This window comes from Lichenostomus cassidix, chromosome 3 (assembly GCF_008360975.1).
Source record: "Lichenostomus cassidix isolate B80296 chromosome 3, HeHo_3.0, whole genome shotgun sequence".
Classification (NCBI taxonomy): Eukaryota; Metazoa; Chordata; class Aves; order Passeriformes; family Meliphagidae; genus Lichenostomus; species Lichenostomus cassidix.
The window spans coordinates 69,603,871-69,626,463 of NC_139483.1; the positions used below are offsets into that span (position 1 = coordinate 69,603,871).

At 41.8% G+C, this 22,593-nt stretch overlaps 1 protein-coding gene across 1 annotated transcript in view; it reads right to left on the minus strand.

The window, feature by feature from the left end:
- Positions 1-22,593, minus strand: part of LIN28B (lin-28 RNA binding posttranscriptional regulator B) — a 99,994-nt gene that overhangs the window by 69,954 nt on the left and 7,447 nt on the right. The window contains exons 2-3 of the mRNA XM_085056264.1: positions 19,758-19,806; positions 12,751-12,935 (exon numbers count right to left, since the gene is read on the minus strand). Of these exons, the coding sequence (XP_084912390.1) occupies positions 12,751-12,935; positions 19,758-19,791 (219 nt within the window). The 5' untranslated portion in view covers positions 19,792-19,806. The remainder of the gene's footprint in view (positions 1-12,750; positions 12,936-19,757; positions 19,807-22,593) is intronic.

Below are 22,593 nucleotides of genomic sequence, written 5' to 3' on the forward strand. Positions count from 1 at the left end.
ATGCTGTAGAAGATGAAAACAAGGCTTGTAGGCAGATATCTACGAGATCTTGTATTTCCTATATTAGCATGTATTCATAATGAATATTTCGCTGTGGGTTTTTTGCCTAATACCTAAAGTAATTTTTCTAATTTGATTTCTTAATGCTTGAATGTATCTTTTCAATGGTAACATTTTAATAGCAACGTTGCTACCAGGAAGCTCTCCATAAAATTTGTCAGATTAGTGGAAACCTGACATTTCAAAATTTGAGTATCTGCTTTTGACACAAAAGTATTTAGTTTAGTAAATGTGTAAAAATTACGTTACAATAATGTAACCAGTAATTTTCAACAAACCAATTATTAAAGGAAGCAAGGATTAATGTTTTTCTTCTGTATTTAGCCCGTCTCTTATTGTTTGATAATTTACTTCCATACCGATTTAATAAAAGGAAGCAATTTGCTCGTTTGTCCATCGTCTTCAAAAATTTCACAGTGAAATGTTAGTGTACCCAGAACAATGTGCTTATAAGACATACAAACTCAGATTAACTTTGTTAAACCACTGGAATTAAACAGTAACAAAAAAACCCTGTACTAAATTTTCTACATGTTTACTTAAGTGAAGAAAATAGCAGATTAGTACACATTTTTATTTTCTTACATATTATCCATAAATAATTATCTGCCAAGTCCCCTTTTAGACCTGAAATGCCAGGAATTTAAAACTTATCCACAAAATGGCACAGCTTAAACTAATGAAGACCCTGCTTAAAGCACTGCAAGAAATTCATGTGAACATTCGTGTATGATAAATTCGTACAAATGATACTGTTATGTCATTAGTTTTGGGGGAATTTTAAAGATTGCAAAGCTCTCACAAAGACAGTAAAAACAAGTACACTGAATTACAGTTTATACACACAAAACCCCCTTTCATTTATTTAATCAAGCTTTTCTGATTGAAGTATCTAAGCTCCCAAATTAAACAATCAGAAAAAAAAATCCTTGAGAGAAACTGTGCATATGCACTGAAACTCCATGACAACTATTTCACTGACTTCACCTGGCTCAACACTTCATCTCTTAGTAACATTTGGTCCTTGAAATGTAGGTAAAACATACTGTACTTTGAAAATACACATCAGATGGAGGGAGAAAACAAACTAAGCTAAGGTTTACAAGCTTTTAAAAATTTAACAAATAGATTATATACATCATCCTAAAACCAGAAATACTGCAACAAAATCAATCATTTTATGCCATTACTTCACACAGGAGAATAATATAATATAGGTGCATTTCATGACACCTATTGTGGTCAGTGCTGGCTTAGATCTCTTAGACATACAGATAAAAGGAAATCAAATTATAACTATAAAAACATAGTAGTGTTTTATATATAATTTTAATATACTGATTCCCATTAAAAATATATTAATATGTAGATCACAGAAAATCTTAAACATTGGTTATACTCTCTAATAATGAACACTAAAAATAATTAATCTTTCACCAAATGCTCCAACTGTAGCCACTTCAACAGTCTAATCTTAGTCCATTTACAGCTGTCACCAGTTAAAGAATGACCATCCAAAGAAGTAGTACTATCTGAGGATTAACAATAAACCCACATGAGCATGGAATGGGCTATCATTTCCCAATGAACTGCTGATGATTATTGTCAGTAACAAAGAAACAGTATTATAAAAATAAATTAATCTGCCATTTAAAAAATATATAATTGCTCAATTAAAATAAATTAATGAAGATTAATGTGAAAACTCTTTGGGGAATCTGAATCTACCAATTACATTATTAAACATAAACAGATGTTGTTGCTCAAAACAGACTGCAGATTAATTTTAAAAGCATCTATGTTCTTGAAAAATGCTATGTAGTCACTAAATGTAAATACATATTAAATAGAATATACATTTTTATTTTTCATGAAAGTCTTTAATAACTTCTCCTGAAGACAATGTAGGCACAGCTCAAATTTAAAGGAATGTTCTTAATCAGTGTCTAGAATATATATAATTTTAAATGTTTTCAAATCCAGCATCGATATTGGAATGTTGTAAACCATTTTTTTTTAATTCTTGAGGAAGAGAAGGCATTGCTGAGAGGAGAATCTAATAACCTACTTTCTTAGTGTAGATAATAGACTATAGTCCAGGAGAATTAAGCACTCCTTAGTGAAAGATGTGATAATTACCGCTCCATTAAGTGCTCAAAAAAGCATGAGTTAACACTAACAAAATCCTATTCTTGCAAGTCTAAGCAAAAATTTTATCTTCAGATGTACTATATTCCTGCCTAAAAATCTTGAATTTTGTTTTCATCTTAACAATGCACCTTTAAAATCTTTTGCTCTCTTGTCCTCTACAGTCCAACCCCACAGCCTCTCTTTGTGACTAGTCCTGCAAAGTCAATGGCAACAAGCAAAGTTCTCTACAACATCAGAAATACAGAGTTTCTTTGTTTATTAATGCATCTGCTTCACATCCAGATCAATCCACCCTCAAGTAATGTCTGTCTTTAACAATTATCACTAACTCCTGAAGCCAATTAAACACACTTGTAAAAATTATTTTATCTTTTTTTTTTCCAGGTTGCAGTAGTTTCTAAATCAGAATCACACACAACAAACAGGATGCCCTGTTAGATGCCCTAAGATCAGCCTGCATGCTAGAGCCTCACAAGAAACCAGGCATCCCTTACAGGGTTAACTTCTACCCTACATTTCCCACCCATTAAACAGTTTCTGCAAAACAGCCTACATGAAAACATTGAACAAATGTGATTTTGACTCATATAAAACAGCCAATACAAATGTAATGTGCTTTCTTTAATTAACACACACACACGGGCACACAAACCTCCAAAACCAAAAGACGAAGCAGGCAAACACAGCAGATTTGGCACAGCCAAATGAGAATTTATTCACTGTAGTGGAGACCTGTTAAAGCACTATGGTGAAATGAAAACTTTTTTACTAACTGCATTTACAAGTATTGGAGGACTACACTATGCCTCCAAATCTGTGAGCTGTCCACCTGCTCCTGTCTGAGCAGAAGGTTCAGCTGCTTCCTCCTCCCCACTGGCCAGTGCTCTCCCTTGCCTCTGAGTAGTAATCCCTAACATTAGGGCCTGGGAAGAAGACAGATCCTAAGGATCCAGCCAGCAGGACTCCCATCCCCCTCCCCTTGCCAACACAGATATGCAATACTAAAAGTTACAGGGTTTTTAAAAAAATTTCCTGATACCTACTGCATCCCATCAGCCCTGCCAGAAATCAAAGGCTCTGCACAGGGCTCAGTAGCTGTTCAAGGCGCCAAGGCACTTTGACTGCAAGGGTGAACTTTACTCACTTCCAAAAGAACCTGCTTGTGCCCACACTGAGGGGTCTTTACCACACCAGGAGCATTGCACATACTTCTTCTACCACTTTTTCCTACTGTGAAGAACTTATTTGCAACTGAGTAATTTTTCAACAGGAAGATGGAATACCCCACATTATCAGCCTGAGGCCTTAGCATCAAAGCACATGAATGGCCAGGTGAATTTAGGTAAGACATGAAATATTATACATCCACAGTACAAAAAAAGTTACATATGTAACATCATATGTATGCATGAACTTGACAAGTGGTACCACTTTTTGTCAATTTCAATTAAGTAACAGTGACCCAAACTCTGTTTGCTATTTTACATTTTAGGCACTGTACAGGGAACAGCTCAGATCACAATATGGCACTCACATTTTTGAGCACAAAATGCACACTTATAGCCTTATGAAACCAAAAAGCTGTAAATCACATACTTTCAGTAAAAACATTCATGTTTTTACTGAAAGTGGACTTAACATCCACTTCTCGTGCTGTTCATTTTATTGAACAAGTTTCACAGGCCAGTAGGACCACTTCACATGAGAATACTGAGCAGAATTCGCCCCATCGGGTCTGTAATACCAACAAGACGAGAAAGGATGTTGTAGTTTCATTACATTAAGGAAGAAATTTTGTTCACTGTTGAAACAATTCTCAAATTTCCATTCACCTGATGCACTATTGCATTTAATATTTGGGGAAGTGGGCAGCAAACAAGTTAGTGAATAATTCTTGGATCTTATTCCACTTTAGTGTCACAAATGGCTGGTTCTCAGGATGTGCAATCTGCATATCTTAGACCAGGTAATTAAACTGGGTGAGATAACAATATATCTGTTAAATACAGGAGGCAGTTGGGGGTCCAATCCAAAGTCTACAGAAGTCAAGTTGGGTCTATTAGGTACATTCTATACTACTAGTTTTATGTATTTCTTGTATTTCCAGTGCAACAAGTCTAAGAATATTCAGAAATTACTACACATGGTCAGCAGAGGCTTTTTAAATCCCCTTATTTCCCCTAAGATTGTATTATTACAAATAGCTCATAAAACCAACCAAGATTTTGATTACTACCTTGCAAAACACAGCTGTAAAATGAAATAAAACATTTTTTAAATTATAGCACATGTGCACAATTAAGAGATTTCAAAGACACCTGTACTTTGAAAAAACCCCAAATTAATGCTTATTCTAGTCTCCTTAGAGTACACAATTACTATCACTTTTACTCTCAGTTTCAGCCCAGGGTTTATTTTGGTGCATATATTTATATGACCATAAACAGAAAGTTATAACACAAATGTTAAAGTCGCCTCATGTGGCACTATAATAAAAATAATCAGGAAAAAAAAAATTCTCCCAACACTGCATACCTGTAAATTACCATGACTAATTAAAAGAAGGCCTCTCTGGGAACAGATTATCTTTGATGGAGAAGGCCACTGTCAGCTAAGTTTATGAGAATTACACATTTATGAATGTAATAACTGGTGTTTTCTGACAGTGCACAAGATCTGTTATAGTAATGAAATATTACTTTGATTTTGTAGATAAATTCATACGCCCCAAATATTGATTATATATGCTTTTACTTAGATTTTACCTGCAGAACAGTTTTAACTAGTGAAAATACTAACCTCTGATGCTAAAAAAATGAACCCTAACTTTTCAGCCTTCCTCCTTCCAAAAAATGCAATTCTAGCACCAGATCTGCACTTTGGAATAGAAACTATCTGTGTGATTTTCTTGGCTCCTGCACTGGTAACAGAATAAGAATATTCTACAAACTTTCGGACAAATAACCTCTAATTTTTTGATGCATTTAATTTTCAAAGTTGAAAATCCATGTATCTGGAGTAATTAAGGAGCTGTACTTTTCAGATTACCGACTAGTTTCACTAAGCTCTCACCTATCTGCTAAAAAAATCCATCTAAATTATTATGAACATGCACTGTAGGTGTGCTTATTTCTGTTCTGTAGAAGAAAAACCCCACATATTATTTACAGGAATCAAAAAATCCTTGGGTTTTTTGGTTTTTTGGGGTTTTTTTGTTTGACTTATAAATAGTGCTCTTTGAAACTGCAAACAATATATTTCAGTGCCACAACTGAACTGTAATCACTAAACAAGAAAAAGAGAAACTTAAAGACTGAAGTGTGACACAAAGACTTCTGGAACATTTCACTTCCAAGAAGAGCTCAGATGCTTGGACTCATTCCAATACCCTCAAGTGCCCTCTTTCTTGAAAAGTCATTATCACTTTCGTTGTCTCTCCATCCCCAGCTGAAGATGGCAACAGGAGAACTTTGCTCTTTTGCACCAGGAAGATTGTAATTTCATTCACATTTCTGTGACAGCAGCTTCCAGCTCTTTCCTGCAATACCTTCACTTCACCCTGGCAGCAGCTCACTTGCATCCTTGGCCACCCTTCCACGGTGCCAATACTGCCTACCCTTATTTGTGGGGATCGTGGGGATTCTCTGATATGAAAAATGATACAAAAATCAGATACAAACCCAAACATTTCCCCAGCTGAGTATGCAATGCAGCCCCACGAGAACTTATCCTAGTCCAACAGGAAGAGTGATATAAAAGCTCTTGAAGCTTACTGAGGCAGCAGCACTGCTGCCAAATGTAAAAGTCAAGTCATGGCCATAGGATTCCCACCAAGAAGGGTGGCTGTAGGAGTTTAAGCCTCCACCTATTCACCCCACACTGCTACTGCAAAGCCTTATTTGGCTGCTTGCAGAGCAGCTGCTGACTTGCTGCATGTTACAGATTTTCATGTTAGGAACAAATCACATTCAGTGCCAGTTTTCCATAATACAGCAGACTGTGAAGCTTGCAGCAAGGTCCACAGCTGCTCCACAAGCAGCCAAGCCATCTCTGGAGTGAGGATCTGGAATTCCCTTTAGCCATCTCCCAAGCAGTTAACCCCCCCTCCATTTTAAGTCAGGAACAGCCAGACTAATCTGAGGAAAAGCCTGGACACCAGTTTCTCCAACCAAATAGGCTTAAGCAATCAGAAGCACTTCCCCACCTCCCATGCAGAGGTGTTTAGTGATACTCTGCTGATGTAAAAGCAATTTAAGGATTCACTGCTTTCACCAGTGATATCCATCAGGCAAAAGCCAGTCCAAATCTGTACTGAAGAACTGGCCTTTAAAAAGAGCCAAACATCACATAATACCTCTCTAACAGTCCTTGTTACTTTCAGCTAGTATAACAAAAGGCAAAAAACCCCACCCCTTCATATAGGGAATTAAAAATCTAAATAAGTATGTCCTTATTTATTTGTGTTGGTTTTAATAAACATCATAAATGGTCTTTACCCTCTAGTTTTTAGTTCCTAGGATCTTAAATGACACCTTTAAAGTCACTCTTATACACCTTAGAAGAAACTGGTGGGCCTAATTTTGCTTCTGTTAATAATTAGTGGGGAAATATAGCAGGCCTTTTACTGCAATGGGTTACTTAAGGAAGACAAATTAAACAATATTTACATGGGAATATACTTTGTAAAGAGTGTGAAACAAAACTCTGGATAGCTCTAAATATACTTACTACCTCAGTAATGTAGCTGCAAACCAGAACTAGCCACAATAACAACATTTTTCCCAATCTGACAATTCATTTCCTTTTAGCTTCGGTTCATATATCTGCTTTGATATCTTATGTTTGTGCCCCAGACAAAATATCCTCTTCCTTCCAGTATCCCAACCCCTGTGCACAACTTCCTCAGTCTTGGAGAAAGGGAGGATAGCATGCTCTGGAAAGGGTGCACTTACTGCTCTGCAAAAAAGGGAAATACCTCTTAAGAAAACGTTGTCCTACTGCAGCCCTCTGCTTTTGGGCCACTTGTGATTTTTGCTTGTCAACAAGGTTTAAAACTCTTCAGCAAAATCTGATCAGATTCAACACCACGCAGGTTTAATGGTGTTGCCATCCACTTAAATAGTACATAGGTTTACTAATAAAAATTTACTACAGTGTTTGGGTTAGATGTAAATAGATGATATCTGGAAGGTTCAGAAGATGGCAGCTCCATAACTCAAACAACCAAACCACAAGTTTCTTCAGACAACCATCATTAACCAACAAGCTGTCAGTAAAGTATTTTACCATCTGTCTATGTGTCCATACACTATACTAACTAGTAGCCAAAATAAATTTTAAAAACCCAAAATCCAATGCTGTACTGCTCCCCACCACAAACCAGTGGTCCCCACCATTTCTCTGCATGCTGCAACACAGCTGGTGAGAGCCAAAGCTTGGCTCCAGGTCCGCAGCAGCTCCATCCCATCACAGATGCTACACGCGCTGCGGCTGCTGAGCAGACTTTGACACCCGCGTCTGATCCCTGCCGGATCTCCCCTACACATGCTCACTGCAGACACACGTTTGCTCCCCGTTCGCTTCCTTCCTCAGCTTCCCTCCCTAAATCCTGCTAGCCACTTTTGTTTTGATTAGGACTGGGCTTGCCTGGTCCCCAGCAGAAGTCAAAGACGACAGTAGAAGTAGTGTCTGTAGTAGTGTACTCTGCATGGAGACTTCTGTATACTCTGAATTGGTATTCCCATATCACATTAAACATAAGGAGCAAGGATCCCACTCGCTTGCCCAGGACTTCCAGTTATCCTGAGCAATTAAATAGTCTTTAAAGGCTCCCAATAAAACAAAAATGAAGAATGTATGCTATGATAGATGAAGGAATGAATGCATCCTTGAAAAAGCATGGGATCACATGTGCTCACAATATAAGAAAATCAGCACTGAGTGTATCATGCCATGCCCGACTCAGTCCTAGAAAAAGGAGTTCAACTGTGCCTAAAAACTTGTAATTCAAAGAACAGGCATCTGATTCATCATTGAAAAGGATAGTTGGTCACATTAAGGGAAAAGACTGTTCAGATGCTGCTTTTATGTCTCATTTTCCATTTATTCTTCTGTTTACAGTCAAAATAGTCTCAGTAATTTTTCTTCCTTCTTTTGTTATAAGCACTTGAAACAATAAGAGCAGTATTTATAATACACGAATGATAATGCAGTGCAGAAGTACTGAGTAAAAGAAAAAAGGATGTTTTCCATTTTTATCAACTATGGTAGTAACAGTAACTTGTAGTGAGAGTAAGAAAGTTCAGAGGAAAGTGAAAAATTTCAAGCCAACTATGTTCCTTTTAATGAGAAAACAAAATACACCAGCTCCTACATGCTGCTCCTCCCTTCCTTCCTCTCCCCATCTCATAAAAGAGGATCCCAAAGAAGGATCATGTTTAAGGTCCCAGTTCAGAAATCCTGTACCAATCCCTTATTGCAGGAAGAATTCTGGACTACAGATCCAGGTCCCAAAAAACTTCATCTAAGCTGAACAATCCATCCCATCTTGAAAAACCACATTATTGAGAAACAGACATAAATTTATAGTCCTTGATACTCACAAACACGTATTTAATTGCATCTGTTTACATTCAGCACCCTACAGTTCATTATCATCTTTAACATCTGGGCTTCACACTAAGCAAAGGAAAAGAGACATGTTTCTAACTTAGTCTGCACAAAATGTGTGCAAAAAAGAACGTGCAGCATTTTTGCCTTACTGCCAGCATCCAAAAGAAGCAGTACATATTAAAGTTGTGTAAAATTTTGAACGTGCAAAAAAATTTTAAGAAATATCATCCTTTTCTGATTCTATGAGAACTTCAGCTCTTCTTAGTTCTTTCCATTTTAAGACCTTTTTTTGTGTGCACCACAAGAAGTTTCCCTCACTTCACCTCTCCAGTCTGCTTTACGCTTTGACAAATAGATCTTTTTCTGAAAGTTATTAAGAGCCATTCACACATAACTAGGTCCAGAATTCACAAAGTAAAAGAGAAACAAGCTGTATTATTCACTTAATGGTAATCTATTAAGACCTCAAATGACAATATTGAGCCAAATTCAGTAAGGTGCACATTCCTCGGATTTCACAATGTTACAGAGGACTAACATTGCTACTCTTCGTTTTTTTTTACAAAAGAAACAGAGTGGACTTGGTACATTGTTGCATTGATCATGGTTTGTGTTCAAAAAATTACGTAGTTGTAAGGACTCGTAATTTTTATATGACCCTGAATGACTCAAACACATGACTTAAAGATATAACCTGTATCAGAATAAAGCTAAAAAGGAAAAGAGTGTGGCTGTGTGTAAGTGTACCGAATTACACTGTAGACACACAGATGCACATATATTATGGCTGACGTGTTTCTACCTTAAATAATGCATCCAGCTCTAGGTACCTCATTACCAGAAGGGTAACACCAGTCGGAAGGTAGTTCAGAGAAGATCAATCAAAATGATCAACACCAAAGGAGGGACTTAAAAGGCAGGGTTAAAAACTCAATACTGCAGCTGTTTCATGAACAGTACTTTCATTGGGTGAAGGGGAAGAGAAGTCCAAACAAAAGCACGGTCCTCTAAAAATATATCAATATATACAATTAGCAAAGCACTGACTTGGGAAAAATGTCGCTATAATCCACACACAGCTAAGGGGGAACTCCAAGAAGAAAGCAAAATTATTTATCATAAGCTCAAAAGTCTAGGTATAATGAGCTTAAACTATTACAGGAATTTTGACTTGACATACAGTAAGTTTTTGCTTGTGGCAAGATCTCATAAACTGGGCATAAACTCACCAAAAAAAGGTAATATAAGAAAGGAAAAATACTGTTGTGCAGGGTTCAAGCTAGCTTTGACAGGACTTCGACTAAGTAAACTAGAATCTTCTCTCCCCTGCTCAGACTGACTAATTCTATAAAATTATACCAGTAGCTACAAACACTGCAGAATGAGTGAATGAATGCATGCAAGACTATGCGCACACACTTAAATGATGAAGTGTTTTCAAAGCACTTTTGAACAGTAGTATTTTGTTTCAACAGATTAATGAACTAGTATCTTTGCCTTGAAAAGGACCCTTCACATGACAAAATTTTTCAAATTAATGAAACTGATAGAAATAGGGTCCAACCACTGCTCAGGCAACAGACCCTGTTGTACAAGCAGCACTGTTAAATAACATTACAGATTTAAAGACATTTTTGTGCTCTGGCTGCTACTGCTAGAACTGGTCAGCTAGTTAGCTAATACAAAGCATTTTATGTAGCAATATCCATTATCTAAAATGTACTCTGAAACACAATAGACAGTCATTCTCCCCATTATTTTACACAGAAAACTGATGGAAAGAAGATATATGTCACCATGAAGTTTACATATCTACCTTAGATTTCATCAGAAGGAAAATTATGAGAAACATTATTTTCTTTGCTGTAACAGCAATTCATTGCAGAATACTAATAACTGCACTCAGTAAGATGTATCTCTAAGTAAACTCAAAATGACTGAGGCAAACAGTTTACATGCAATGAAACATGGTATTTTTCACTGCATTTTACACTGTGGTATGTCTTAAAAACCCAAGAGTACGGATAAATTGTAGATTATTAAACTGCAATAAACAAACTTGTCTAACATTTCCTTCTTGTCCTCCTCCTTTAGGGAACACAACTCAATAGAGCCTTCCAAATTTACTACTATTTTATTATTTTCTAGGACTACTTTCCATTATGAAATCAAAAACCTTGTCTAGTATTACTTAAATGTATCAGGTTATCATGCAGTTCAATACTTCTCTATTTCCACAGCTCTAAGAATATCTTTGTTTCCAAATGTGTTTTTTATTAACAGCACTGCTATGTTTCAAATATTTGTCTTCCACTATTCAAGAAGCAAAAAAATTACATTAACACAAAATTACATGAAGAAAAAGGAGGTTTTATCTTTAAAGTAAATTTATAAAACTGTAAAGACCATCTTCACGACTCAAAAAGATACAAAGAAGAAACGAAAAGGGGGAAAAGGAGGAAGACTGCTCCTTCTTTGATAAGTGTTTCATTCATTCAGTTTTGAAGAGAAAAAGCAGCAGCAAAGAGGGGGCAGCTTATATGCCAGTACAAAGCAGGAAGTGTAGGAATTTAGTGAGTTCACTACTGGATTCTACGCTTTGTACATAATTCCAAATGCAAGCAGCTATATCGAAGTGCAGACCCTAAAGTGCAAGGGCTCACACGTAGGGCAGCAAGACCAGAAATCCACCCCACCATGCACTGCAAGGCAACATGCCACAGCAGCAGTTTCTTCAGAAGTTTCAAACACCTTTTTACTGATCTAATCAAAGGTGTATACTTTAAAAAAGCCTGATGAAAGTTGCTGCGGAATAAAGCCAGGCTACCAAATGCAATATTAAAAGGGAGTCACTGTATAATCGTGGAACACCCCCTTCCCCGTCATTGCAAACGTCATAGGAAATGGACAACCACGTAAGAAGATGCCTTTTGCCTCCCTAACATGGCCCTGGCCAACCCCAAAATGGTCTCTTTACCTGATACTTCTATTCTGTTTTCTGATCACAGGGAAAATGGGTGAAATTCAAAATAGCATTGTAGCAACAGGAGACTTACAGAAGGACTAGGGAAGGTCTACGCACACTCCTTCACAAACCACAGTACAGATCTTAATGAAGTTCCCTTAGCATTTTCTACCTATTTTGCAACTAAAACTGCTTTGCCTTCGTACCAGGTGCCATGTTCAAAGCACAAAACCATCCATAATGCTGTGCTTAAAAAGAAAACCATGGACCATACACCCCTTGTGTCCCCAAAAGCCTCACAGAGACACTGCTTTGGTCTGAATACTTAATCATTACTTCTTTTTTTTTTCCCCTAGAAAGGAATAATTAAAAATCAACCAACCAAACCACATACACGCTTCAGAGTATCACCACGGGGACACTCTCAGGTCTGAATTACTGCAAAATAACACTATAATTATGTCTCAATTTCACTAACTAATCTCAGATGAGCTTTTAAAAAGTAATTCGAGGTTTACAACTAAACAGTTTAAAACTGTACTCAAATGTTATCTGAATGAAACCCGACATTTATTTATCTTTTCCCCAGCTTAATTTTAAACAGTTTCCAAGGAAAGGCATATCTGCTCCTGATCAGTCTGGTGACAAATGATAAACCTTGTTAAAAAGTGTGACATTTGAAAATAAATAAAAACCACAGGAGACTTTTCTAACCAAGGAGGAAGATACGAAGAAACATTATCCCCTTGCACAAATCACCAGCCACAGAGACTAAGCACAATCTAACGACCTTATTTACTCAAATTGTACACTGCCAACAAAACCACTACCTAAGGCAACTCTTTAAGTACAGATGTACTTAAATACCTAGAAAAAATACAGGTTACTTCTCATAAAACCGGAGTCGCACTGAGCTCAACCAAATGTGGCAGGCTGAGATGGAAGACAAAAACGGGTCTTACTTGGTGTACAAAGACATCAACTGGAGACTCCAAGGGGCTTCCCTCTCGGTTGCTCATGGAGATGAACCCGAATCCCATTCTCACATTGAACCATTTGCAATGGCCGGTTCCGTGCAAAACCTGGGATTCCTCCTCTTCTTCCTGCTCCGGCAACTTCCCGGGTTCGTCTCCACCTTTACTCGCCCCTGCTGAGGAAGAGGGAAAGGCGGGGGTGTTGGGGTGTGGGGGGGGGAAGGGGGGAGAAAAAGAAGGAAGAGAGGGACAAGATGCAAAGCAAAGAGTTAAATTCTGGTAACATCCTTTTGCCGCTGTATAAAGGAGTTACTACGAACGGAACGGGGGGGAAAAAAAAAGGGCGAACAAAACAAAATCAAAAAGCAAACGGCGAAAAGTGCGTATTTTTTCCTAAATCCTAAAATAAACAACCTTCTCCCCAAAATACGTAAAAAAATAAAATCACCGGAGGTTACAGAGAGGAAACACTGCGCACGGAGGCTCTCCCTCTCTTTGAGCCCAGGGCAGCCCACGTTTCTGTACATACGTGTATTTTTCCATTTAACTCCATCTTTCAGCCACATTACAGCACGGAACGCGATACTTTACTTGAATATTGCTGGTTTAAGACCGATCCCATTTCTCAACAGGAATTCTCAACCCAATTAGTCTCTCCTCGCAAGGCGCAGGACCGGGGGGGCGAGGGGGGAGGCCGGCCGAGGAGGGGTGGAGGAGAGAGAATAAGCAAAATTGGGTAGATTGCACAACTGGTTATTGCACATGCAGCGCCGAAACCACTATTTTCCAGCGTGTATCCATCCCTCCTTGGAATAAACTTTCGATTAAAGTTGGGACAGGTGTACGGCCGTTTTCTCATCCCACCACTGCAACTGTGCTTAATCAAACAGGAACAATTCAAACAATAGCCCCCTGAAAGCTTTTCAAGTTGTGAATCGGTGTGGGCGGTACGGAACAGTTTCTGAGCTGGGTAACAATGGGTTTGGAGAAAGCCCCCTTGCGCGAGCTGCTAAAAAAGGGTAATGCATAGTTGGGTTAAAAAGGGGTGGGGGGAGGGGGGAGGGGGGGAGAGAGCGAGCGAGCGAGCGAAAATCATAGTAAAACAATAGAAAAAGAAAATTAACCTTCGGCCATGTTGCCCCACGGGCCCTCTGCTCCAAACTCGTGAGATGAAAACTTTCCCTGTGGATCGAAGTGGTCTTCTGCATTAATCTAACATCCTGATTTTGAACGATCGCAAATTTAGCTCGCATGGTCTAATGTGCTTTCCCTCTTTTGATTTTTCCCCGTCTCTCTCGCTCCGTTTCTGGCCCCCTGCGCACACGTGACTCGGTCAATTACATGCTTTCTTGCTACTAATTTCGCATCGGATCCTTAAGGGGTTGGCAGGAGGCAGGAGCAGCCAATCGCCATTTCAAGTAGCCTGACACACCAAAATAATTTATGAATGAACAAGAAATTTCCAACTCGGCGCTTTTTTTTTTTTCCCCTTCCTTTTCGGACAGCTAATCTGCACGCTTCTTTACGGGAAATCGAGATGACGTATTATTCTGGGGTTTCTGCCCTCCCGTGCATGCACAGATCCGTAGGAAGACCCGTGTGTTTCTAGCTACAGCCCAGTGAACAACAGCTGCATGCAGGGCGGCCGTGCAGAGGAGATTACGGGGTATCTGTGCCCACGGCAGGCGGGCTCCGCGTCCGCACACGAAGGCGGGATGCTCACGGACGAGGGACACGCGTGTGTGCAACACGCACGGGGAGCGCCGGCAGGCGTCTGGGCAACCCTGGGCGCACAACGCGGGCAGAAGCACAACTGGATCGTTACAAATTTCGCATTCAAATTAAAAGCGCGCCGGAAACGCGGTATCACCTTAATATGGCCCAGAATGTGCGGAGGTCTAGCGTTTCACAACATTTCTGGAGGGGGGATGGGGCGAGGAACTGTACTTCACAGGTTTCTCCGCCATCTCTTTCCGGGGGAGGGGATGTGATTAATGACTTCCTAAATAAGAGCCCAGTTTTCAAGCCGAGAATTGGAGTGAACCTCAATCAGCAGCTGGGAGAGGACTGACAGAGAAAGGGATTTACTGGAGGAGGGCGAAAAAAAAAAAAAAAAAGCCTAGGGGGAAGAAGACAAAGAGGGGAGAAATAACGCTGACCGGGGACTGCTGTTTTAAGTCTTCACTGCCAGCGGGAGGGGGGATCCAATTCGGAAAAGCCATGTGGGATGTGTAACGGGCTCGGTAACTGCCCCTTTGCAAAGGCACTCCCCTTCCGCGCTCACAGGTACACAGCCATGGCCCTGCCCTCCAGCTCTTCCCGTTGATGTACTCACGGCCAAACGCTTTTAAAATAATATTTTAGAAACGTGAAAAACGATTAGGGGACGATTAGTTTTGTTTTCTATCTGTTCATCTCCTTTAGTGTAAAGGTACAGATGAAAGTATTCTATCCTCATCACCACCTACTCGCATTAACCTCGCTTTCCATTCGGTATTTTATATATATAAATGTCCTTTAAACGTTGCCCATACCTTGTTAAAACCCGGACTTTGACTTTCTTATTAACCCCCTCTCTCCTCCCCCCAGCATCCTCTCTTATCCCAAGGACACACAAACAAAAGGCAAGGCAACAAACTGATCCGTGCAGAACCTGAATGCAAGGGGCTTACGCATTTGCAAAGCACTTGCTGTTGTTTGGGAAGTGGCGTCGATCAGTCTGCCCAATTAAGGGGAACGCCTTTGCCCCCATGGGCCTGTTTACTCCTTTTGTTGCCTTTCAGGAAAGCGTCAATTCCCCCGCTAGCGCCTCATTTCTGTGTGAAACACCAAGGTGGAGGCTCCGTGTGATCGTTTGCAAGAAAGAAGCGAGGGTGGGCAAGAGCGTACAAATACAAGCACCCTGGCAAGTGGAGCAGAAGCTTTAAATCCTGAAATTCCTTTGCAGTCTTCAACCGTAAATTTCCTATAGGTTATTTCAACAGTGAGGTCGACTTCCTACACTGACCTGCCTTACGCATTCGTGCAACATACTGCTTTTGGCTCATAACCTCCCTTCCCCCCTTACAATAGCGATTCTTTTACAATATTAAATCACCAGTAATTTTATATGCTCGGATCTCATAACCGGGACGATATCTAATATATAATAAATGTACGAGATTTTAACACACGTAAAACCTCAGTTATGAACAAGAAATTAAGGTTACCGGGAGAAAACAATGCTTACACCACTTACTTGAAGTGCCCAAGACTACATTTCTTGTGGCAGAATGGCACATTTATAAAATAAAAGATCTCCCTGCCCTTTCCTTCGAAAAGACAGAAAATACCCATTTAATAAAGTTTTCATTTTTAAAGACTGATTTACAGACATTTGGTATAAAAAAAATCCTTAGAGGCTAGAATATTGGTCGAACAGTCACAACCGTGTTGACTGAGTTCATTAAATGGACAAAATGTCTTGTTAGCAAATTTCAGTGAAAAGAAAATTCAGCATAATATGCTCTTCGATGAATAAATGAAAGACTACAAAACTACGTAAATAAATGAATGTAAATGTGTTGGTTGCAAAGTTTTTCTTATGTTGCAAAATAATTGCAAATTTTGTAAAATGGAGGGGAGTGGGATTTGCAATGGCTCTTTACCGAGATTTTCAGGCCTCCAGTATTAGTGGAATTAAGGTTGGGGTCACTGGACTGGTCACTGGTGTCAGATGTTATCGACTCATTCATTTCCTGCAAGGGACATCAGCCTTTCAAGTTTTGTGGAAGGTAGAGAGCTGTTGCCAGCTGGGAACTCTCCGGGAAAAAGGAAAAAAAAAAATACCCCAACCAACACCCTTCCAAAATTCATTCTCAAAGAAGGGGGAGGGGGGAAGAGGCGGAAAAAAAAACCCACAAAAAAAAAACCTACGGAACAAGCCACTTCGTGGAAAAAATTAGTTTAATGGTAATAATTTACTTTTTAAAAAATCTATTTCTATCCTTGCATTTCGCTAAAGAGATGCTAATTTTGGTAAAGACAATTATAGGAAGCTGGAATCATTGTCTTTCTACATGCACAGCACGAGCTCCCTTGAAACTATGTAACCAAAACCAGTGGTGTTGGATTTCCCATTTGTCACCTTCCTAAAACTTTCAAAGTCCTAACTTCGGTTTCTTCTATTCCCCTAAACAAAACCAAAACAACACAAAAACCCCACAACACCCCCAAAAACACTACTCGCCCCCTCAAAAAATACCCCCACCTCAAAAAAAACCCACCAAAAAACCCCAAAAACAACAAAGCCAACAAAAACAAAACTAGACAAAACACAAACCCAATAGAAAACTGGGAAAAAACCCCAAACTACAAAAATCCAAACAAACGAAGGAGCCGCGTGCATTTGAAACAAAACGCGTGTTTTACACTTGAAAGCAGAGCTCGGGGTGCTGCCACCACTTCCCATTTCAAAGCACAGCCAGCGCTCCTCGCCGACGGGCAGGCAGGAGGGGCAGGGACGGCGCCGGGCCGCCCCCCTCTCTCCGCTGCCCGGGCTTGGCTGCTCGGCGCCGCCCCGCCGATGTTGGACCGAATCAGATGCCCGTCGTGTTTCCTACGCGGCTGCTACCCAAACCGGCTTTTCCTAGATGTGGGGTCGGAAGGGGGCCTTTCCCGCTGCTCCTACGGCCGGGAGGCTGTGCCGGTGCGGAGCCGTTCCCGCCAAAATCCTCTCACCTACATTTTGGGCGCCAAAGCCGCCTTCCCTTTCCGCCGGCGCGCAGCGCTCGGGCCGAGGGCGGGGGTTGCCAGCAGCCCGGCGGGCCCCGCTCCCGGTGTGGCCGTGCCGCCCGGGGGGAGGAGAGGCCGCTTCCCACCGCTCTGCTCTGCTCCGATCCGCTCTGCTCCGCGCCCGCCGGGCAGGGCGACAGTCGGGCGCGGAGGCTCGGGCGTGCAGCGGCCGCGCTCCGTCAGGGCCCGGGAGGCGGCGGGTCTGTCCCCGCGACCCTACCCTAGAGCCGGGCTTTGCCCCCGGGCTTTTGTTTAACACTTCCAGAACATGCGGCCCCTTCCCAGCGGGGCCGTGGCAGCGTGCCTTCCCGCGCCTTTGGGAGAGCAAGGTCGGACGCGCGCAGGACGCCGCCAACTCCCCTGGTCGGGTTTATCACCCTCGCTTTAAACTGCGCACATTAATAGAAAAAATAAAAGCATTTTTAATTTTTTTTCTTTTTTAAACAAAGCACAGCGCCGGTCCAATTGCGCGCTGCCACAGCTCGGATGGAGCAGCGACGGGATTTGCCCGACGTGCGACTAGGGGTATGAAGTTGCAGGCTTTAGAGAGGCGCCTTCGCACGGCGCTCGTCCTGAGCCGCGGCTCTTTTCGGGAAATGCAGTTTCAGAGCGCAGAAAGTGCCTCTCTCCCCTCACTCCCGCTCGCCGCTGGAGCTCAGTTTTTTAGCTTCCCCGACGCTCCTCAGCCGTCACACCCGAGGCGGGCACTCCCGGGTTCCCGGAGCCTGCCTCTGCTCCCTCCCGGGGACGGGGCGCCCCTCGCCGAGGTTCGCAGGCTCCGCTGCTCGAACCGGCGGCCGGAGCGCCGTTTCAAACAGGAGCTTTACGGACACTTTCTGTTGAAACGAAAAGCGGCAGCCGTGGGTGCGGCGAGAGTCCGCCCTGCCGTCCGTGCATTTCTGCTGGCAGTGCCGGCGGCTTGCGGGGCACTCCTAAAATACTGGCAACTACTGCGATCCCGCGCGTGATCCGCGGGCAGGAGGACGCGGGAGGCACTCACTCGGAGAGCTCGGATGGAGGATGTGGTCTCACGTACATGAACCGTCTCTCAGCTGCGGATTTGCAACTGATACCGGCCGCTTCCCCGGGGGATTTAAGGAGGCTCTGGAAGTCGTCGCGGGCGACCGTCTAACAGGGCTGACGCCCCGCGGGGAAGACCGGCCCTCGCGGAGAGACCGGCCGCACGGCCCGGTGTCACCGCTTCGCCTCCCGCTCGGCAGGCGCAGAGGGGGATGGGTCTGCGCCTCGGGCGCTTTCGCTTCAGCCCGTCTCCTCAGGCGGGACAGCCGCACCGGGGCTTGGTGTGAGTGTCCCAGCGGGGAGCGCATCCTCCCCGACGGGCAACTAACTGCCCAGGCGGTCCCTCCTGCGCCAGCCCGGCGGTGACAAGGACAGCTCCTCCCGCCCCAGCACACAGCAACACCCGGCCCCTGCCACCGCCCTCCCCAGGCTGGCCACCGCTGCGGGCAGCACGTCCCGCGGTGCGGGCGGCTCCGGGTGTCCCACGGACGCGCGTCCCTCCCTCGGGTGCGCAGCGCCGCTCCGCGGGGAGCTCCGCGCTCCGGGCCGCACATGCGCGGGCACAGCGCCCGCCCGGGCAGGAGCGCTGGACAGGCGGGCAGGGGGCTGGACGGGCGGGCAGGGGGCTGGACGGGCGGGCAGGGGGCTGGACGGGCGGACAGGGGGCTGGACGGGCGGGCAGGGGGCTGGACGGGCGGACAGGGGCATGTCTGGACGGGCGGGTAGAGGGGCTGGGCAAGAGGACAGGACAGGCGGGCACAGGGGCTGGACAGACGGCACTGCTGAGGCGTCGCGATCGGAGGGGATGCGTGGCGGTAATGTGACAGCGGCACGCAAGTAACTCCAGGAGTATAAATTGTAGTCAGCGATTGAGGTGTGTGCGCCCACCGGCGCGTCTGCCGGGGTAGTGCTCCCGCAGCGCTCATACAAACCCGTGAGCTCCCTCAACTTGCGACAGGTATGTGACATGGGGTTACTGTAAATAAGCTTTCCTTATGTAATTGTTTATTTTTCTTACAGAAGCAGAGCACTCAGACTGCATCACACAAGAACTCTGAATCCTGTGCACTAAATTAAGGATTCTTCCCCCTCCCACCCAATAATTACTGTCATCAGTCAGCGGGACTGATGCAGAAGTGCTGCAGTACCTCAGTTTTACAGATACACAGTCAGCCACGTAAGACGCTGTAGAGAAGACTGACCTGAGCCTGAGGAGACCTTCTTGAATGACCTCATCGTCTTCTGAGGAACCTAAAATCAGAGAGCTGGAGTCAGTACCGCGTACATTGTGCCAGAGTACCGCATTTAATTACCTCATCTCCAGTTTAACGGCTCATTAGGAGGCCATAAAATGCCAGGGCATTGACTCTATGAAGTGACCTGTAAACCTACTGTTTGAGACTTACCTAGCTCGTCAGAGACACAATGAGACAACCAAGGCACAAGACAAAAAATCAGCTGCTGCTTTTTCCCCCCTAGCACCAGCAAAGGCATTGCCACTTTCATTGGTCTCTTATGAAATCTACACAGGTGATGGCAAGAGAGGAAAAAGACACAGATTTGCAGAATATTGAGAGGTGGCTTTTTCCTTTATCAATATTTAATTGCAATAGGTAACCTAAGAACTAGTGAGTTGTCTTTATTATGCTTAAATTGTACATATCAGGCAATCAAGTAATACCTTGTATATGATTTAAGAAAAGCCAATTAAAATAATTCTTCAGGATTCTTTCTTGGTCAAAATTGTAACTCAATGCCAACTTATGAATATCAACAGAAAAATGCTCTTAGTTATGTTAGTGATAAAACTGCAGAGCATAGTATCTAATGATATTAAATTCTAGGTCCCTATCTAAACAAAATCAATCAGTCATACAAATACAGATGTGTGACTTGGCTGAGACTTCATGAAAGGTGTCCTTTTGTTCTAGTTGAAAAAGGCCTGGCTTATTTAGTATGTCAACAAAAATATTACATAGAAAAAAACCCTGCAGATGGCAGGAAGCATGAAGGAAAATACCTCGGTTTTGGAGTAAACTTGTTACTTAGATTATCCAGTTTGTTTAACAAACGAAGGATAGATAGGAGCATGCACCAATACACCTGCCACAAGCCTGTCATCTTGTCACCCTCTACAGTCTTTTTGAATAATCTATATTAACTAAAACCCATCAAAAAGAAACAAAGAATTGCAGTATCAACCTGTTTCGATATAAGCCCAGTTCTTTTCTGTTTTAGAGAAATCTGAGTTATGTCTTTTTTCCAAGTTAATATATGGACAGCTATCCTGCTCTCTAACTTAAAAAAATCTGATATCCTACTGGGAGTAAGCAAAGTCAGAAGAAGATTGAACAAAGACAAATGAGAACAAAATTTCTCTAACTTCTTTCCCCTTACAGTCAAATATCCTGAATCCAGCACCAGAAAGTGGAAAAGGGACTGGTACAATCTTTCTTTCCAGTGCAACAACACTGCTAGGTTGATTCAGTTCCTCTTCTTTTGTAGTAACCACGTTTTCCACTGGATTTGTGTGGACTTTTGTCTTGTACTAAACCTATCTCAGCTTTTACACCTTCAAGCACTGAAGCCCAGTCTCTTTTATCTGCTTCTTTGTTCTGCCAACCTGTGGCTATGTGGCTTTTGTGTCTTTCAGATTTACTTGCATTATTTATGCAACATAATGAAATATGCAAGCATAGAGTAAAGGATCCGTTCTTGACTTTGGAACACAGCCCGCTTCAGTTTATGAAGGGATTGAAAATAAGCATTTGGGGGAGTGGTGTTGGGATTCAAAGCAGAAAAGTACAGTTCTTAAAAACTGTAGCAGAAAACAGCACAATTTCAAGTTATTCTTGTTTCCAATATGGTCATTTCATAACACATTTTTAAGCATCACACATTCTAGAGAGTCACATAAATAGATCATTAAGCAGAAAAACAGATATCTAATGTTTTTATAGTTATTGCAAAAAGCTTCCTTATACGATACCCAAAGCTTGGCATAAGGGATGTTGTAGAAAAGCCTGGGCATTTCAATTCTATGAACTCATTTAAATAGATAGTTTAAATGAGAAACTATTCTGGCATGTATTTTACTGTATCTTACTCAAAGACATACAAAATCAGCCCCTGATTTAATGGAAGCAGTTTTGGGCTCTGAACTGTCTCATGGTGAACTCTCCTGTGCCTACTTATGTTGTATAAACAAAAAAAAGTATTCTAGCATTTTAGTTCTGAAACTACCTTGGCTTTTACATGAACTTTGCAACTGCAAGTAAGTAAATAAATGCTGTTTAGGAATTGTATACTAGATAGCAAGATGTTTTCCGAGAAAAAGCCACTTGCTTTGAAACCAATCCTTATTTTAACTAGGCATTCACAGCATGTGGAAGGACACTGTAACAGCACAAAGAATAATGTAAGAGAACACCATGTGGAATTATTTCTGGATAAGAAATACAATGAAAAGTGCAGTATCAGTTAAAGGCACTCTGACAGACACCCAACCAAGGTAATCCACTTTCCCTTACAAGTAGCACAATCTGTAATTCAACTTACTTAACAGTTTATGTAGTCTATTTTTTGACAACTTACTGGTCAGTAAAAATAATAGCAAGTTTAAATCTATTTAAAAAGAATTCTCTTGGATGTGTATTATTTTTAATTCATTACTTTAAGCAAGTTTGCTGCCAAATGATTTAGAAACGTATTTTGGAAGTAAGTAAAGCAGACAAAAATAGTTACTCCATTTAAGTAAGATATATGCTTTCGTCCAAAAGTAAGTTAAAAAGAAAAAGTAGTATGTTAAACTTGTTTCTTTCACAATGGTAGCCAGGTCACAGTTTTCATCCAGAGTAAAGCTAGCAGTATATTTTTAAAGAATGCTTTATGGGTACTATAAATGCTAAATGGGCACTATATGTATGCTTGCAGCGTAGAAGAACTAGAAAACAAAACCCACCAATACTTTATTTTATAACAAATAAGGAAGACAGTGATGCAAAGGAGTAAACATCCCAATGCTGAAAGGATCTTCTT